At 38.8% G+C, this 20,513-nt stretch overlaps 1 protein-coding gene across 4 annotated transcripts; it reads left to right on the top strand.

Moving 5' to 3' along the window:
- The first annotated feature begins 2,791 nt into the window (after positions 1-2,791).
- On the top strand, positions 2,792-19,685 carry LOC139760057 (uncharacterized). 4 transcript variants are annotated; one of them, XM_071682823.1, is made up of 14 exons: positions 2,792-3,087; positions 5,297-5,470; positions 5,731-6,042; positions 6,279-6,511; positions 6,826-7,024; positions 7,151-7,261; positions 7,679-7,891; positions 8,490-8,616; positions 9,726-9,806; positions 10,870-11,088; positions 11,871-11,962; positions 13,308-13,531; positions 17,268-17,314; positions 17,827-19,685. In XM_071682823.1, the coding sequence occupies exons 1-13, from the start codon at positions 3,001-3,003 to the stop codon at positions 17,275-17,277; spliced, it is 2,082 nt and encodes a 693-aa protein (XP_071538924.1). In that variant the 5' UTR covers positions 2,792-3,000; the 3' UTR covers positions 17,278-17,314; positions 17,827-19,685. The 4 variants fall into 4 exon arrangements, with proteins under 4 accessions (XP_071538924.1, XP_071538923.1, XP_071538926.1 ...); XM_071682822.1 differs by having other exon boundaries at positions 11,871-11,983; XM_071682825.1 differs by lacking the exon at positions 9,726-9,806.
- Positions 19,686-20,513: the final 828 nt, after the last annotated feature.

Raw genomic sequence — 20,513 nt, 5'->3', positions numbered from 1 at the left:
TGTGTGTTACCGGACTCCGTCTGCTTGTGGTTACACCGTGAGTGAAGTCACCATCGGCACTGGATTGTCGTTAAGAAACTTTTCTCTTTGTTTCGCTTTGCGATTTTCTGTCAACATATATATATATATATATATATATATATATATATATATATATATATATATATATATATATATATATATATATTCTTTTCTTTCTTTTAAACTATTCGCCATTTCCCGCGTTAGCGAGGTAGCGTTAAGAACAGAGGACTGGGCCTTTTTTGGAATATCCTCACCTGGCCCACTCTGTTCCTTCTTTTGGAAAATTAAAAAAAAAAAAAAACGAGAGGGGAGGATTTCCGGCCCCCCGCTCCTTCCCCTTTTAGTCGCCTTCTACGACACGCAGGGAATACGTGGGAACTATTCTTAATCCCCTATCCCCAGGGATAATATATATATATATATATATATATATATATATATATATATATATATATATATATATATATATACATACATATTATTTATTATACTTTGTCGCTGTCTCCCGCGTTAGCGAGATAGCACAAGGAAACACGAGAGAATGGCCCAACCCACCCACCCACCCACACACACACACACACACACACATATATATATATATATATATATATATATATATATATATATATATATATATATATATATATATATATATATATATATATGCTGACAGAAACTCACAAACGATTTACCAGAAACAATTAAATAAAATTTGCGAGTTACTGAATGTTTAATGATGGGCGTGATACACTCCACTCGTACGTCCGAATTTCACATCCAACTGGAACTTTGAGAGAAATTTGTCTGTGGTGATTACCTATGATACCACCAGTTTATGGTAGTATCCTTGCAAAAGCTGTACTCAGCCTAGCACCTACCAGGAAACCAGAAAATATTGATGTATTGGTTAAGGTCACCGCGCGCCTGGGATCCTAGCGGAGAATTCCAGTTACTCATGGCATGAGGATTCCTTCGTTGATCAAGGGGTGCTCCTCCTCCCTTGTAATGACCCCGCTGATGGCCGCTAACCTGTTCCCTGGAGATCGATAATGGACCTCTGCAGGCTAAAATATAGGACAAGGGTCACTTAGAGTTACTTTTCACCGTATAATCAAGCTTGCGATAATTCCATTCATAATGAAAGTAAATTTGATAAGGTGGTTATGGTTACGTAAAGTGTATATGGGATTTTTATACCACGTATGTTTGAATTTAACTAGGTTAGGTTAGGTTTTGTTAGGTTACGGGAGCATTTTCTTATCGCCTATGGATTCGTCACTCCGACTGATGCCGTAGAAAGCGAACGAAGCAATATCCTCCGCTAATTCGTACCGTCTTTCACTGGATGATAAGTCAACCAATTTATGTAAAGCCAGGGGAGGTTGGTTTCAGTAATTGCTTGGATGCAGCTGACTTGATTTCGCACACAAGTTATTCATTAACGTAAGTACGCTTACGTCTGGTAGATAACAATAACTAAATTAGTAAATTCTTACAATGTATTCCATACTCATGTAATATTTACACGAAGCCATTTACTGAAGCTGTTTCCTCTTTCTTCTTTTTGTCTATAATCCCTCTCCTCTCTCATCCTTTCTTTAATCTTAAACAGAGATTTCGGAAGTACGAGGGAGTCTCAGATATCTGGACCCCGCTCCTCTGGAGAGAACTGTCGAAAACTTTGACAATATATATATATATATATATATATATATATATATATATATATATATATATATATATATATATAGTGGTAGAGGTGTTGGTGAAAAAAGTGATGGTAGAAGGAATGGCACAGGTGGTTGCATAGGTTGCTGTATTAGATGGCAGGGGTATTGACAGCGATGGTGACAGTGGTACTGATTGGGTTAGTGTCAGAGATGTTGGTGGGAATGGTGGCACAAGTAGTGGGAATGGTAGAAGTAGGGTGTTGACGATGGTGGTGGCAGAAGTGTTACTTGAGATGACATTAGAGGTGGTGGCAGAGTTACCTTTACTACTAGCAACCCTTTGATTACTCAGTTACACGTATAGAGATACCTGCATTAAGAAGTGAAGAACCGCTGAATGCAGACATCAATCCACATTCAGATGAAAACTGTCTATACATTAATGGAAGATCTATAACTGCACAGTGTACTGAGTTAAATTTTTTTGATCATGTTTTCTCAAGTCTTAGTACGGACTTTTTCCGCAGGAGAATGTTATGCAGTAAAAATTTGAATTATCTAATAACAGAAAAACATTCGATTAGTTTGGGTAGATGCTTATCTGCAGCAGATGACGTGCCTCTCTGGCTGTGCCTTATGATTTTTCAACATTGTATCATATTGCTTACAAAAACAACTAATGTCGAAGTAGAGTAAATTTCCTGTAATCTGCTGTTTTCCGTTTAACTATGATCGTTTCTAAATAACAACATCAACAGCAGCAACAAATTCAGGTAAAAAGTTATCAACATTTGCCCATACCATTAACGCAGTGTGTCGTACTTACCCTTCCTTGTTTGTTTTTGTTTTTCACAAATTTTCAGTAAAATTGTTACATGAATGAATAAATTATGCTATGATTTTTCGTTATGGCGAAATGACTTTTATATTCAAATGATTCAATGAGTTAAGCATGTTTTTCAAAGGCGTTAATTTCTAAATGTAAACTGTGAACCAATAACGTGAATAAATGTGCATCAAACAACCATTATGGCGAAGTGATTGGTCAGCGGTGATTGGCCGACCGTCCCATGACGTCAGTGTTGGGTGGGCTAGCATGGTCGGGACATGAGACCAGTCGACGGGGGACACCTCACGCTAAGCATCTCTCCAGATTGCTTTCCATTAATCAACTTCGTTACGACGGACTTCCTGTCACAGACGTCAAACCAATACAAGGATGCTGCCACAGGTCTGACAACGGGTCGTTGTTGGAGGATCCTGCCTGGGATCCTTTGAGTGAGACCAGAAGGATATAGGTGACAATATGGGAGGAGGGGCTCAGAAAGGTGACATGGAGCGGCGCTCCTCTGTCCTCTCCTTGGACTCCGAGGATGAGAACAAGTTGGTTGAGGTGAGAAATCTGTTTTATTTTCATAATTGTATTAGAATAGAATGATATCTTCCAGATACAGTATTAGGGAAATTCTTTTATACGTTATGGCCTAAATGCACCTATCAGAACAGTGAGTGTGACGTCAAAGTACATTTCGTACATGTATTTTGCAAAGCGAGGATCCGCCTTGGTACGCAGCACGCTAGAGGGGCTTCGTTTTACTTCCCACAATGACCTGAAGGGTTTCTCTTAGTCTACCTCTCTGGTTCTCCTGCTGTATCGATTTTATGTGCTCTCCTCAATCTTTGGGTGCATAAGCTAACAACTGTTGTCCCAAGGGTCTGAATCATGAAATGAAATAACTAAGAAACAAAAATCTTATCATTTTCCGTTCATCTCCAAGTGGCCTGAGTCAGGTCTAGGCGGTTCAAGACAGGTCCAGGTGGATGGATGCTAGTCCAGGTGGCTGGAGACAAGTCCAGTTGGCCAGGAATAGGCTAACGTTACTAGAGACAGACAGGTCTAAGTGATTGGAGGGAGGTCCAAATGGTTAGGAACAGGTCCAGTTGGATGTTGACTGTTGCCTGGAGAGACGGGGTTTAGGAGCCGAAAACGTTGGAACAGACTTGTGAACGGATGGTTCGTGGGAGTTTGGAGACTTAGAAAGAACCAGAAAATGAGAAGAACGGTAAGTGTGCAGATCTACCCTAGGGCTAAACTCAATTGTTTCACTGCCGATCAGTCAGGATTCATAAGTTGACACACCTTCGTTGGGAGATTCGCCAGGTCTAAACTTGGGAAAGGTTATTGCTTTATGACCACTTGTTATCCGTTTGTGAGTTGTATTTCATAAAAACGTCCTACGATGAGAGTCTCTACACAGGAGAACGCTCTTTGTTTATGACCTACGGTGAAGAATGAAGCAGCTTGAGAAGTGAGTGCTCATAGAATACAAATATATTTCAGAAACAGATATGTTTCCAGTTTATTTTGTGGTCCATAAAGTGACAAATGAACACAGGAGACAGAGGGTAAACCAACAGAAAAAAAAAATTAATTGAGTAAAATGTCATTATCAAATGTTTGACATACTGACGCAATTCTCGCTTGTGTCGCCCCTGACAGCAACTCTAACTTGCCTTGAACCGTTCGTCTTACTAATATTGAGTAATATAGCATGACATGGTCATCCAGGAAACCATATCTTTTAGCAGCTAATTTCTAGTTTGAGTGGTTAACTCGTCACCTACCTACCCAGAGGTAAATAGGCAGGATGGTAAGGTTGACTTCACAGCCACCTCTAACCACTGAAGGAGTCTACTAATTAGACTGGCCGGCCAGAAGGGCTGCAGTGGGTGTCCTGTTAACAGGGAGAGATGGTGTTGACTGTGTCCTTTCAGTGGACTTGAATAGTATTTGACGTGTTAACAATACTATATTTCCTGTTGGGAAATCATCGTATGTTATCGGTGACATTATATATATTTTTGTTTGATCTGCCAGTCTTTTATCAAAACTAAGTTCTCTCGGAAACCCTGAATGAAGAAGAAAATTTCTCCGTTTAAGAGATTGGAAAAATATTGTGAAGGAGAGAGGAAAAATTAGGAGGAAGGGTATGTGTGTGGCGTAATGAACGGAAAATATATAGGCTCAATCTTAATTTGGCCAAATATATCGAAAGACCAAATGTCCTGACAGATAAAGATGGTTCTGAGCATCACTTAACACTCCTCTAGTCAACAGTCTGCTTTTCAATATAAAGAACGTGATGCAAGTTTCGAAATGCCATATACTCAACTGTCTTCGATCATTTACACTTGAGCCAAGCGGTACAAATTAGCTATTATTTCTTTAAATCCATTTCTATAAGTTTGTTTTTTCTTTCTCTTTACAACGTATTGCCGTCACTTCCTACCCAGTCTATAATTCGGTTATAATTCTTAAGACCTAGAGGGTCATGATATGAGAATATATCATGTTTCAGTACCCATAGATAATTTGACCAATTTTCTGAGTTACATATAAAAACATGGATGTCTCGTGACAGAGTGGTAGCGACATATGCAAACTTAGCGTACTTGAAACTATATAGTTGGATGAAAATTCCAACCTGTGTTGTGTGCACATCCCAAAATGAAGGCCGAGGTTAATCTACTCTTCTTTTTTTTTTTTCAAAAATGACTAAGCTTAGTGACTGCTGTCATGTCTGACATGGTTAATTATTCAGGTGAAAACTGGTTGTTGTGGACTGGACCCCACGACGGGTCGAGGGAAGCAAATCCACCTGGCGCAGATGTTGCTGTTGCCCTTCGTTCCCATCATGGCTCTCATTATACAAAACGGCCTTAATATGGTCAACGTACTCCAGTACCAGTACGAGATGCAGGAGACCATAGACCAGGTAACGCCACACTTTCTCAGAAAAGTCTAATTGGCATTTCTCGTAAGGAATCATTAATGTTTCATGTTGCAGTCCAGAATTTTCATATGAACTTTTTATAGATTAAATCATTATGACCGTTTCATCACAATTCATTTTCTTTTATCTATCTGTTCTATTAGCACTTTTAGTATGATATGCGTATAGTAGATTCTTCGAATTCATTACTGGCATTTTCCAGAGTTTGCTTCTTCATAGGTCTCTGCTTTTCTTCTGAATAGGTTCAGATCAGCACGGGACTGGGAAATGTGACAGAGGCGTTGCAGTCGGAACGCGCCGAAATTGCCTTTTACCTTTTCACAAACGGTTCGGTCATTCGACGGAATCTGTCGGAGCATTTTGCCTACACAAACTCCTTGATTGACAACCTCAAGTGGCCTACTTTCCGTATTGAGGACCCGCTCTTCAAGAACAAAATCCTCTTTCGCATTCGTCTCGACGACTTCAGGGATAAGATCACCAAATTCGACACCCCATCCATCGATGCCGGGATTCGCTTCTATAACAGAGCTAACTACATCTTCTTAGACCAGGTGCACTTACAGTTCAGATTTACTATTTCTCTGTCAGTATCTCCAAACGGTATCTGTGGTAAGACATATATAGAGGAATATTTATAAGGGTGTTGTGTGTACTGTAAAATAGATTATAAACCTTTCACCCTGACAGATGTAATGTCTTTAGTTAATAAATCTTGTAGCCCTGATACGTATGTTCTGTAAAACAGAAGTTGCGACATGGAATTACATGTTACTATTCATTCGTTTAGCTGACGCGAGAAATCAAAGAAAAAGACAGTTCGGGCGTGTGGCGTCCTCTCCTGGCATACAAGAATCTTATCCGCGCAATCGAACACCTGGGTATTTCTATGGTGTTTGGAGAGGAGTACTTCGGCAGAGGCGACCTCGACCACACATCTTACCTAAATTTCGTCACGAATGACGCACTCGGTCAAGATTTCCTTAACGCAAGTAAAAGCTTTGCCTTCTGGATTAAAGACAGGTAAATTGTGTTTTCCAAGGAAATGTTTGCTTTTGTAACGTAATTTGAATTCATCATTGGTGATATAATCTGCATGAGAAGAACCGCTGTTGATATACGAGTCAAAGTTTCTGGGTTGTTACAAGTATGTGATCAGAGATTTGAAGTTCAGAAAAAAGGAAAAACGTACTTATAGATTTCTATCAGGAAGAGAGAATGAAACCTAGGAGCTGCTATCTTTTCCCGCTGATAATGAATGACCTTTTCAAAACTTACTGCGTTAGTGTACAGTATACATGTGATTCGGGACATGAAGTTACATTCTCTCATGCCAGGTACCTGCAGCTGCAGCAGACCTACCCCTGGTACTCCAATATCACGCGTCGTCGTCAGGAGATCATCAACAGGGTGAAGATCCAACCAGACTTCGACAAGGCCACCGAGTACTTTTACGCCATGCTAGGATACCTTGATGCCCTGCAAAAGATCCAATACGAGATTCGGACTAGGATTGAAGAAACCATCCTCTCGGAGGTATTGCTAAATCTCCTCCCTCTCTCATGTTTATAAAGGAATATGTACTATGTCGTCTCTGACAGGCCACCCTTATTTCTAATGTTGTCAACCTTATTTCTAATGTTTTGTTTATGCATGGTTCAGGTAACATCCTCAAACAGTCACGTGGTGGTTGGCATTGCCATACTAGCTGTGGTGCTCCTCATCTCCCCTGTGATTATCGTGCTCGTCAGGATGGTCACCAGGACCCTGCAGGTCAGTCACGTCAGTGTAGGATCTGTCACCATGGGGGGACATTTTTTGGATGTCCAGTCATTTTTGACTGGTGGAGTTAATGGGATAAGCGTTGCATTCTGGACCTTTATAATTCAGAAGCATCACTAATCAGACACATGAAAAAGATGCTTTGTATTGATGATATTACGGAATAATACGGTGACCCGGAGTTTTTGATCATAATTGTTTTGGGACGCACGTGGTTAATGTAAATTGAATTTAGTGATAGCTGACAAAATACCTAACCCTGTATAGATATCGCTGTCTTGAATCTGATACGACCCTGGTTAATTTAACCTCAAACGCGTTGCACCACTCTGGCTGAAGTCTTCCTAGGTAAGTAGTAACATATAATCTCTCCTTGATAGCAGTTAACCTAGCTCCTCACTGTGGCAGGCATTCACGGAGACTCTCCAGTACAAGACATACGAGTTACGGTACGAGAAAAAGCGCTCCGACAAACTTCTGTATCAGATGCTGCCGCCAACCGTCGCCCAGCAGCTGAAGCAGCGGAAGCAGGTGTCAGCCGAGACTTACGAGTCTGTTACTATCTATTTCTCCGACATTGTTGGGTTTACGGAACTGGCGTCAGAGAGCACACCCATGCAGGTAAGATTATTATCATTGTCGTAAAAAATTCCATATATGCGTACAGAGTTTCCCCTTCCAGTAGGAAGCGTTCATTCACACACCCTCAGACGTTTGGGGTCAACACCTTTCTCAAATCAAGGGACTTTGACTATCCTCTGTGCCACTGCCTGTTTATTCGACTCGCAGATAGTACTTAGTAGCACACCTAAGGTTCGACAGTGTAAATGATATGCGCATTCAGACAAGCCGATGTTTAGTTCCTGATCACTTAGATCTTTACAACTATCTTAGATTGAATGACGAACTAGGAAGAGTAATATTATCAGCTCTTAGCTCTGAAATTTTATGAATGTAGTTTGAAACGAATTTTGATGAGGCATGTCTCAAAATGAAAGATATTTGATTCTGTTGATGTAATTAAACAATACGAAGTAAAGTTTACTAGCCTTGAGGTAGGTCTACTTTAAGACACTTGGTGACTGCCAGTGTTATCCTACATTCTGGTATTTCTTCATCGAACTGAGGAGAGGTCAGGGCAGCTTGCAGTCTACACCCTAATCAAAGTCCTACTTTTCAGATTGTGAATAGTTTGCCCAATACATTATTGTTTTCCCAGGTGATCTCGTTACTGAACGCTCTCTACAAGATGTTCGACTCGCGGATCGAGCTGTACGAGGTCTATAAGATCGAAACAATTGGGGACGCGTACATGGTGGCGTCGGGTCTGCCACAGCGAGGAGAGGGTAGGCTATATCATTTATTGTTGACATTCAAACACACTCTTTACACGGACCTACTATAATTCTTTCATATTACATAACACTGAAGACTGCGTGTAGGCAGCTGCATTTGCGCCAGAGCACAAGGTTATTCAGTAAATTGATAATATGAATCCCCTCCCCCTTTTTTTTTTGCCAGGTGATCAGCCTCATTATCACATGTACCTACAGAAACAAGAATAAATCTGTTCACACGTATACATGAAATGGTATTTATTCTTTTCTGTATGTACTTACACTCTGCTTCCTACCGAGACGAGTAGATACCCTTAGTTATTCATTATTCGGTATTGTCAGGTTTACTTGTTGCTTTTTGCCCTTGAATCTTTAAGGTATTCATCCCTCTAACCTTAAGTTATGTATGGTAATTTATTTTTGATCAGTAAAGTACACTAAACACTAACCACACGCTACCTCGCTAAGGTGGGGAAACGGCGAGAAAGTAAGAAGAAAAGGTCAATTCTTATTTGATTTTAAATTGTGTTTTGTTCCACAGCTAAGGATAGGGTTTGGAGGGTTTATGAATCATCATTGTCATAATCATCTTTTACATTAACGATTCTGAAATTTTTAGTCGGTCAGAATTCTGATAATGCACGAGTTCCCCTGGTGATCGCCTAGCACCATGTTCACGATGCTAACATTACATGAGTAGCCTCATGGCAGTTGCTTATGAGAACAGGAATGATTGAGCGATGCAATTCACGGTATATGTATATATGCAGCTGGTCAGGTCCCATTTGCCGTTGCTAAGTCGCCTGTAACAACTTCTTATTTTTGTTTCCTCGTTAGAGACCAACAAATATTTGGCCATTACAAGTATGATTTAGTTGTGGTAAAAATTGAAATATAAACTAGAAAAATGCTGAAGGCAATTAAAGATACGAAATAGCTTGTTAAAGAGTTATTTCTGCCGGTGTGAACATGCAAATGGCGAGCAAGATGGCATGGTGGTTATCATCGTACAAGCCAGAGGGAGAGACGGTCAGAACAGTTACACTTGAGCAGTGGCGGTTGAATCGTTATTACCCAGATGCTGGTGAGGAGCTCAGCTTGATCCTTTCTTCCTCTAGACCCCATCCGGGAATCATCCAACCTGGACCGCCTCATATACACCTCCCCTGTCTACAAAATCATGAGCCACACGGGTCTAGGTAAATCATGAGCTGTTTCTGGTGACCAGAGCGTTCGAGTCTGGCAGGGTTTGGTGAGAAATAAGTAAAAAGAGAATCACAAGAATAGTAATGTAAATTAATATTGCGCTGTATTTTTGTGGTGTTACATGTTTCTTTTCCAAGAATACCTACCGTGTCCCATGCTTCCGCCTGTCATGTATAGTGATAAATACAGGAATGTGTCATGTCTCACCCGAGCTGCAAACTCGAACGCAAAGGTTACCTGGTCTGCCTCCCTGATCTTCGTCTGATTTGCGATGACAATGCTCTATAAAGTCAATCGATCGCTCAATCATTTCAAAAGTTCCTTCCTGCTTTGTAGAGATAATCTGCATGTTGGTGATGATCCAGACAACGCATTGTCATCAGCAACTCCTCTCATTCCTGTAGTCACCTCACAAACCTATCTAGTTCTCACAGTTGTAACTAGTCCTCACAATCCTTATCAGTAATTGTGTATTTCAATACAATGCACCAAAGGTCCCTGAATGTTAACTATTTCGTAGTTGTTGCTTTTAGATATTTTCTTTCTAACATTCAAATTCAACTTGGCTTGTAGTTAGCTCAGCTTCCACAATTAGCACATAAAGACTTACATCTTGGTATATCTATCATACTCAATAGCAAGTTTCGTATAATCCATTAACTTCTGAATAGTAAGTTGCTAGGTTAATCCACTGGTTCCCACCTTAGGTCATGAACCTCCAATGAGTACGTGAGGATACACTTGGAGGAGCACAAGGTAGAATGTCACTGGCAGCTGTTTTGTTTACTCAGGACAATGATTTGTCATATAAGTTAAGCACAAACCTGCATCATTTTGATAAGATTATCAGTTTTGATATAAAAAAGAATATACAAATAAATTCTGAGGTGTATGTAATCCCTCACACTGAGGCCATCATAGGATACACCAGCTGACAGCCGAAAGATAGGTTGCGAACCACTGGCTTGACCCATCGACTTTACACGTCCAGTCTTATAAAGTTTAGCTTCAGTAGCGTAATGTAACTCTGGCCTCTAATGATAACTCTGGCACCAGGTAAGGATCACGCAGCAGAGATCGCCTCCATGGCCCTCGACCTCCTGCACGCCACAGAGAACTTCGTAGTTCCCCACATGCCCGGCGAGCGCCTTCAGATCCGAATTGGCATCCACACGGGTCCGGTGGTGGCCGGAGTGGTCGGATCCAAGATGCCTCGTTACACGCTCTTTGGGGAGTCCGTGAACATCGCCTCCAAGATGGAGTCAACAGGACTACGTATGTATTATGTGATTAAACGTAAAGTATTTCATACATACAGCAATGTGAATTCTACAAGCTGACTAGGGTTTCATTCGTATGTTTTCACTGCTTGAAACTAATGATTTCAAATGATGGTGAAGTGGATCGGTAATCTTCCTAGTGAAGGTAACATGGTTAGTAATTTTACGTAATTGAATATTAGTGAATGAACTCCATCTTCTGCTGAAATATCGGATATGCTACCATGGAAGTAATGATGGACAGTTCAAACATCTCGTCCAGTATAAGGTGTGGTTTACTTAGAATTCGAAACGCCAATGTTTTGAAATTCCAGGATACACTGGTTCTGTGTCTACGGAAGCACATACGTTTTTGTTATAGTCACTGTGTCATTTATACTTTTTCATGAAGCAATGTATTAGATTTCATATTTTGCCTCACTCCGCTAACTGAGTTAATGTTCCGAAAAATTAGCAAATATGACAATGGTCATATATATATATATATATATATATATATATATATATATATATATATATATATATATATATATATATATATATATATATATATATATATTAGAATTGATATCATAGTCAGTCTGCAAAAATATGCAGAGAATGAATTATTTTTCACTTCGGTGGAAGACGTCAACGTTTCTCTGCAGCGATGTGCCACAAATGTCGTTATGTTACAGTGTTGCTGTAAAACATTCATGGATCAGTATTTCATTGCCATCATAATATTCTATGAGTCGAGTATGTTGCGAAGTTCTAACACTGGGTCACTGTCAATAGCCTTCAAGATCCACATCACCGCCGCCACCAAGGAGGCGTTGGACAAGGTGGGCGGGTTTATTATGAAGCTCAGAGGCGAGATGGAGATCAAGGTGAGCTCGTCAGTCTGTATGGTAAGTGAAATGGATAACTACTTGGTAGATGTAGCAGATGACTATTTGAAGAGTTAATGGCAGCATTACAGTTCAGGGTATAGTAGCAGAAATTACAGGTGGCTCAAGGTCCCTGTCTGTTTATTGACGGTGGTGGTTAATAGTTTCTTGTAGTACAAAAGCATTTCACTATTGTGTGAGTAATGAGAAGTCGTGTCAAAATACTGCTCTGCAGTGAGTCTTGGTTTCCTACTTGATGGTTCATGTGAGACCACAACTGAGCGGGTAGTTACTGGGAGTGAGTTTGATATATATTGGTAATGTAATTACGTTTTGTGGTTTGCGAGTCTGCTACTTTACCTGAAATTTTCACTATATCTTTTATAAGAAATAGATTCCCAAAATCTCATTATAGATCACATTTTACATGCTGAACAAGATTCCGAGGTCTACGAGATTTCATCTTTATTCAGTATCTGTGATTAATTCCTATCTGTCGTCCACAGTAAGCATTATAGAGTATTCTGTTATTATTTCATTCAAAGAAGCCTTTCATTATGTCCTATTATGATTATGAAACAATAGATTTCTAAGCCCTAAATATTCTCTGTATCTTTAGTCATTTATCTTTAGAAAATAGATTTCCTTCATTTATAACTGTAGGCCATGTTTTTCGTGCTAAGTTAATCAATGGTTCAAATATTGTTGTGGGATCATTAAGCTCTGTAATTAAGCTGTGAAATAATAATTTCAACATATTTCAGGATCATTTGCAGCTGAATTTCATTCGCATTTGTCGGGCTACAGAACCTTAAAGAATATTCTAGGTTATCTTTACGATAAACAAGTCGTTCATTATGATGCACTCCAATTTTGAAATTGAATGCTTGTTGTCTATATTTCATAGAAACAATATTTTCTTTAAGATTTTTAGTATATTCCAAATTTTGCAGAGTAAGTATTCTAACCCCTGTAATAATCACTTGTACATATCAGTATTTATTCCAATTCGGTATCTGTTGGCCCTGCAAAGCATCATAGAGCATTTGTTTATTTTTAGTGGAAAAAGGAAAAGGTATTTGGGGTCAGATTATCGTTTTGAGACCATTAATATCTATAATCACGTTTTGAAATATGTTGAATCATTACAGAAGATTTTACATCGACATTTGAAAAGTTTGATATCTAAAATCTTACCACAGATCATATATTTCAAGCTAACCAAGATTCTAGGATCTATACGTTGTTTTAGGGCAAGTGTTATCTATCTCGTCTAATGGCAGATAAGATCTTGTTTGTCACACACATTTGCCATTAGCCGTGCCACAGACTCTCCTTGCCGCAGGGCAAGGGCTCTATGGAGACCTATTGGCTCATCGGGAAGCACGGCAAGTTGCCAGAGCGGCGGATGGAGTCCGATAAGGAGGAGGAGATTGATGTGATGGCCGCCAACCCACATACAGACGCCCGCCGCAAGCAGAGAAAGGCGCAGAAAAAGAAGGAGCGAGAGAATAAAGAGAAATCAACGCTCCGTCGAGCCATCGACTCTGTCAAGGAACACTTGCCCAAGTAAGTTTCCCTCTCCACACTTACTGATACTTATATCTTATGTATCAGTTCAACTTGCATGATCCTGACATTTGGCTAAATTTTCGTAAAGTCAAAAATATCAATTTCGTCATTTCACCTGTGTTTATCTATACGGAGTAATTCATGAAGATGTTTGATGTTTGTGAATATCACTGTGTGCACTAGCTCGACCTTGTCAATGTTAGTAACAATCAGTGTTTCAAAAAGAAAATGCTAAAGAAAAGTGAAAACCGGTCATTCTATACCCATATATATATATATATATATATATATATATATATATATACACACACACACACACGAAGAAAGTGCATATGAACTCACCTTTATATATATATATATATATATATATATATATATATATATATATATATATATATATATATATATATATATACATATATATATATATATATATATATATATATATATATATATATATATATATATATATATATATCCCTGGGGATAGGGGATTAAGAATACTTCCCACGTATTCCCTGCGTGTCGTAGAAGGCGACTAAAAGGGGAGGGAGCGGGGGGCTGGAAATCCTCCCCTCTCGTTTTTTTTTTTTTTTTTTTTTTGATTTCCCAAAAGAAGGAACAGAGGGGGGCCAGGTGAGGATATTCCACAAAGGCCCAGTCCTCTGTTCTTAACGCTACCTCGCTAACGCGGGAAATGGCGAATAGTTTAAAAGATCGAGTAAGTAATGTAAGGGCAAGAGAGATGTGTGGAAATAAAAAGAGCGTGGTTTTGGGTTTTGAAATGGTTTGGGCACATGGAGAGAATGAGTGAGGAAAGATTGACCAAGGGGATATATGTGTCGGAGGTGGAGGGAACGAGAAGTGGGAGACCAAATTGGAGGTGGAAAGATGGAGTGAAAAAGATTTTGAGTGATCGAGGCCTGAACATGCAGGAGGGTGAAAGGCGGGCAAGGAATAGAGTGAATTGGATCGATGTGGTATACCGGGGTTGACGTGCTGTCAGTGGATTGAATCAGGGCATGTGAAGCGTCTGGGGTAAACCATGGAAGGTTGTGTGGGGCCTGGATGTGGAAAGGGAGCTGTGGTTTCGGGCATTATTGCATGACAGCTGGAGACTGAGTGTAAGCGAATGGGGCCTTTGTTGTCTTTTCCTAGCGCTACCTCGCACACATGAGGGGGGAGGGGGATGGTATTCCATGTGTGGCGAGGTGGCGATGGGAGTGAATAAAGGCAGACAGTGAATTGTGTGCATGGGCATATATGTTTGTGTCTGTGTGTGTATATATATGTGTACATTGAGATGTATAGGTATGTATATTTGCGTGTGTGGACGTGTGTGTATATACATGTGTATGGGGGTGGGTTGGGCCATTTCTTTCTTCTGTTTCCTTGCGCTACCTCGCAAATGTGGGAGACAGCGACAAAGCAAAATAAATAGATAAATAGATAAATATATATATATATATATATATATATATATATATATATATATATATATATGTATATATATATATATATATATATATATATATATATATATATATATATATATATATATATATATATATATATATATATATTGGAAGGGATCACAATTTTGCGCGTGATTAAGATATTCCTATGAGTCCACGGGGTATATATCGATGTATATATCAACTTACTCTTATATTTCTCTCTTGTGTCTCCCCTGGTGATGTGATTATTACACGAAAGTGCACTTGGGAACTCAACGTGTTTCATTTTCCCCGTGGACTCATAAGAATATATATATGTGTGTGTGTGTGTGTGTGTGTGTGTGATGCAAAAAAAAAAAAAAGTGTGTATAACATATGCCTCAGAAAGTACAGGAACAGATAAGGAAAGTTTACGAGATCTTTCGTATATTACATTTTCAGAGGCAATGAAATTTTAGCTACATTAGACACAGTACATAAGCACAATGTGCAGACACAGAGATTATGGTAAGGTCATGTTAGGTCACCCTGGGGTCTGAAAGGTCCCACATAATCTAACCCATCAACCTGAGATCAAAGCAGCAGATAGTTTTCACTGATTAAATTTGTCATTAAGATATCATGTAAAAGCACAAAGCTTAAATTAATGATAATAATTATAATAATAATATTATTATTATTATTATTATCATTATTATTATTATCATTATTATTATTATTATTATTATTATTATTATTTTTTTTTTTTTTTTTTTTTTTTTTTTGCTTTGTCGCTGTCTCCCGCGTTTGCGAGGTAGCGCAAGGAAACAGACGAAAGAAATGGCCCAACCCACCCCCATACACATGTATATACATACGTCCACACACGCAAAATATACATACCTACACAGCTTTCCATGGTTTACCCCAGACGCTTCACATGCCCCGATTCAATCCACTGACAGCACGTCAACCCCGGTATACCACATCGCTCCAATTCACTCTGTTCCTTGCCGTCCTTTCACCCTCCTGCATGTTCAGGCCCCGATCACACAAAATCTTTTTCACTCCATCTTTCCACCTCCAATTTGGTCTCCCTCTTCTCGTTCCCTCCACCTCCGACACATATATCATCTTGGTCAATCTTTCCTCACTCATTCTCTCCATGTGCCCAAACCACTTCAAAACACCCTCTTCTGCTCTCTCAACCACGCTCTTTTTATTTCCTCACATCTCTCTTACCCTTACATTACTTACTCGATCAAACCACCTCACACCACACATTGTCCTCAAACATCTCATTTCCAGCACATCCATCCTCCTGCGCACAACTCTATCCATAGCCCACGCCTCGCAACCATACAACATTGTTGGAACCACTATTCCTTCAAACATACTCATTTTTGCTTTCCGAGATAATGTTCTCGACTTCCACACATTCTTCAAGGCTCCCAGAATTTTCGCCCCCTCCCTCACCCTATGATCCACTTCCGCTTCCATGGTTCCATCGCTGCCAGATCCACTCCCAGATATCTAAAACACTTCACTTCCTCCAGTTTTTCTCCATTCAAACTTATTATTATTATTATTATTATTATTATCAAGGGAACCCACGATTAAATTGAAATCAACATCATTTCTGAATTTCTAATGGTGGAAATGTGTTCCTGGTATGAATAGGCTTTCTGTTGGGTTGGAATAAAAATCTATTTTGTCTGTCTGGCTAATGTACGACGTGAAAATTGAAGGTTGTAAGATGTTGAGCACGGTGGCGTCTGGTGGTAAACACAAAATGTTCTTTACTAGAGAGTTTTTGTTGAGTTGTGGTGTAACATTAGCGTGTCAGTCCCAGTAGATCATATAGCTTTTGTTTCGAAACCACTTCTTACTGCAGTTAGTTAACAGGTTATTGTTTCATCGCTGCTATATTATGTCAGACTTCAACATGCTAAGCATATGAATTTAGTGTTACTGTTTTTAGGATTCCTTTCTCACTTTCGGTTAAAAAAGATATTTTCTGTTGACACTATAGATTTTGAGACTATAGATTTTGGAAATAGAAACATTTCGTAAAGTTTCTTTACTGTGTATTTACATATACTTGTTATGTACAGGAGCCTTTCTCTCTGGGCAGTCATTTGTTTTCATACGTGTAGTTTTATTTTTCTGCAACAAAACTTGGATGTTTGTGCTTTTGATGTGTCATATCATTAAGTGTTTATACTAGATGAGTGGCTAGCTATAGAACCTTTGGTCTTTAGTATATCTACAGTTGCTTTCTTCGCTTTGTTTTCCAGCCATGAATAACCCTAATGACTGTAGAATCATTACACACTTGGATGTTGTAAGTAGAGCCATTAATGTTCTGTTTATGAATTTTATGATCTTGTATACATAATCAAATACGTTATGAGTATCTATTTCAAATCAAATTATAAAGCCATAGCTTACATATTCTGTGTGACCAGTTCATGGATTCTCACTGCTGCTCATGTAGAACGTTGACAAAAAGAAACCTGTTCTCTAATAGATAATGATCCCTTGAAAAAAAAAATGACAACGCTGGTATGTAAGATTACAACGAGCAATGTAGAAAATACTGAGCTGTGTTAGCTTCATGTAATAAGAGTAGCGTCATTAGTATGATAGGGAAAAGCATTTGTCATAAAGGACAATACATATGTTCCTACAACGCTCGAAGAACCCAAAAGATCCTGAGAAGGTCTTTGAAAGACCATGCACCTTTTACTTTGGTTCTCACGCGTAGCCTGAGTGTAGCAGAGAAACAATGAACTGATCTGAGTATGTCAGTACTTTGTCTGAATTACTTGAATTAACTTTTCCCTGCCATTACAGCAGTATGAGCTAAGACATCAAGTAAACGACGAGGGAACAAGAAAAATCATAGACAATGATACTAGTAGCCTGAGTGTGGCTGAGGAACAGTTAACTGGTCCAGTGTGTTCGTTAGTACTTTGTCTGACGTGCATAGATTATCTTTTCCCTGCTGTTACAGCAGTATGAGCTAAGACGATGACGAGGGAACAGGACGAATCATAGAAAATGAAATACTGATAATGGTTATATAAATGAAACATTCTCAGTTTAGAGTTGATGATTGGTTGAAATATAAGAGGAGACGTAGAAATATAAGAGGAGACGTAGAACATATATGATTTTGTCTTTTGTTGCAAAAGAATCCTGTAACTTCAGTTCTGTAACTAACAATAAAGAGAGTATTCCTTCTTTGCCTTAAAGTTAGGCCTGCTGCTTGTTTGCAAGGCGATTCTAATTGTAGAATTCATGTAATTTAGTTGACTGTCGTGACTTCAAATTCCAGAGGAAGTATATATCACTGTAGCTGTACATAGCACACGTTTCACTATCATTCTTATATTCAATCTATGTTTATATGGAGATGGCAGTTCTGTGAACAACTTCCTCAACATAGGAAGCAAATTACATACTTAGATTTCGAAGCTTAGATAGTGTCCTTCGTTTAAGATGCTGTATTGTCTTTTGTTAGTCATGAGACTCGGATAGTGATAGTTATAACAATTAGTTTATGCATTTATTTATGTATATATAATTGTATGTCTAGCAACGTAGAGATGTTAGTAATTACCATTACTAGTCTAGGAATGTAGCTAGGAGTATGCCAGCTCATTTTTGCAGTTATATCTTAATTTCAATCTCATGATGTCATTACCTGATTATGACAACAGTTTCATCTGTTACTGACATCATTTTCATCATATCACTCCAGTTTCATAAGATGACAACAAATCAGTTTCACTTGATAACTCCAACAGTTTGTTAATATTTCAGAAGTGTGTTTATGATATTTCATAAAAATCTCTTTGAAAAATTTGCTCATGATTATGCTCTGTAGATAAGATTTCCACATATTTCTTAAGATCATGGCAATTACATGGAATTGTGTAAACATTTTATGGAGTAACATGTATTCTATGTAGTTGATGATCCTTTGTTTTATTAATACATTCTAAGGGAGCAGGATAGAACAGTGGACTAGAAAATTTATTAAATGTGTCATTTTATTCATTTCCGTCGCCACCCCGCCACACATGAAATGACAACCCCCTCCCCCGCATGTGCGCGAGGTAGCGCTAAGAAAAGACAACAAAGGCCACATTCTCTAGCTGTGGCTGTATTCAGACTCATTACATGGTTGAGTCAGAAACTACAGCATGAATGCCTTTTCTAGCGTTATCATTTCCCAGCCATCCGGTTTCATCAGCATAATCTTTTTACATTCAACCTCCGTTGATCTATTTCATCTCCCGTTGTCTTTCGCTCCATGGTATTATCTCAGATGATAAGGCCATCAGAAACCTTATCAACAGACAAGTTCATCTTATCTTGTAGTGCCCCCCCAGTGATCACACTCCTCAAAGCTGTCTACAACTGTAACATGTGACTGACAGGTGTTTACCCTTCTGTCAGTCATATTCAGGTTTCAACTGTGTTCTACTTTCATATACGCTGAAGTTCTGGTGATTATGTAAGACAAATACTAATACTACTGCTGTATATGTTAATGATTTCCCGGGAAACATCTGTAGCTGTTTTCTCATATATCAGTGGAAGGATATTTTTGAAGACCATAGAAAATTTCGCATCCTCACTAATTCGATAGGTCTTAGTATTTGACAAGCGTGTCATAAAGACACTAATAAAACAATGATTCTAAATGAGGCTGCCGTATTCACCTTGGGATAATACATTCTAATAATGTATATAATGACCTTGTATACTTGCCATTCCTAGATAAACATCTAACCTAATTTTACTGCTGATCTCCATATCAGGCACCACAATCATATGCTTATTGATGAAGATCTTTTCAATTTACAAATATCTATTTAATTTCTACTTATTCCAAAGTTGACTGCTATATCTAAAACGGTGTCAGTATATGGCCAAATTGCTAATTCAATCGTAGCTGAAAAGTGATGATGAACAGGTTTGAGCTGGAAAGATACTACACAGCCACACACCATGGCAGTTAGCAATAACCTGGATTATCTTCCAACTCTGAATAGGGAACAAATACCACCATCCCTCCTAAGAATGACTATTACGTTATCATACCAGAGCTGCAATTCTTGGGCGGTTGGTCAGTGGCTTATTTACAGTCGATCATCATTACAATAAAGTGAAAACTTAAAAAGAATGAACCATAATTCCACAAACCTTTGGTTTACAAACTGAACCATGCACGCCAAGAACTATACCTTTAAACACCAATACTTGAAACTGAAATCATTTTGTTTTCGTGATTACCCTTCCTGTACTGTTCTTCGATAGATTCGTTTGCTGTCATATACAGAGGGAGATAACCATAGGAATCTATCATTACTCAAAAGAGGAGAGTTTGTGTATTTATTTCGGCCTGAGGCGTATGAACTTTTACAGTCACTAAGGCAGTCGATGTTAAATATATATGAAAAAATGAGGGACTAGTTGCCACATCATTCTGTCTGACACCTTGTAATGTTCTGCAATATATTATTCCAAAA

This window comes from Panulirus ornatus, chromosome 35, assembly GCF_036320965.1.
Source record: "Panulirus ornatus isolate Po-2019 chromosome 35, ASM3632096v1, whole genome shotgun sequence".
Lineage (NCBI taxonomy): Eukaryota > Metazoa > Arthropoda > Malacostraca > Decapoda > Palinuridae > Panulirus > Panulirus ornatus.
This window is presented reverse-complemented; position numbering and strand designations above follow the sequence as displayed.

What these genes read in the sequence shown, in the direction of transcription:
- LOC139760057 (XM_071682822.1), top strand. Translation starts at nt 3,001, where the DNA reads ATGGGAGGAGGGGCTCAGAAAGGTGACATGGAGCGGCGCTCCTCTGTC. An exon ending in TCTGCCACAGCGAGGAGAGG is followed by an intron (nt 8,617 to 9,725) that starts GTAGGCTATATC and finishes TTCTTCCTCTAG; the next exon opens with ACCCCATCCGGGAATCATCC. An exon ending in CATGAGCCACACGGGTCTAG is followed by an intron (nt 9,807 to 10,869) that starts GTAAATCATGAG and finishes CTCTGGCACCAG; the next exon opens with GTAAGGATCACGCAGCAGAG.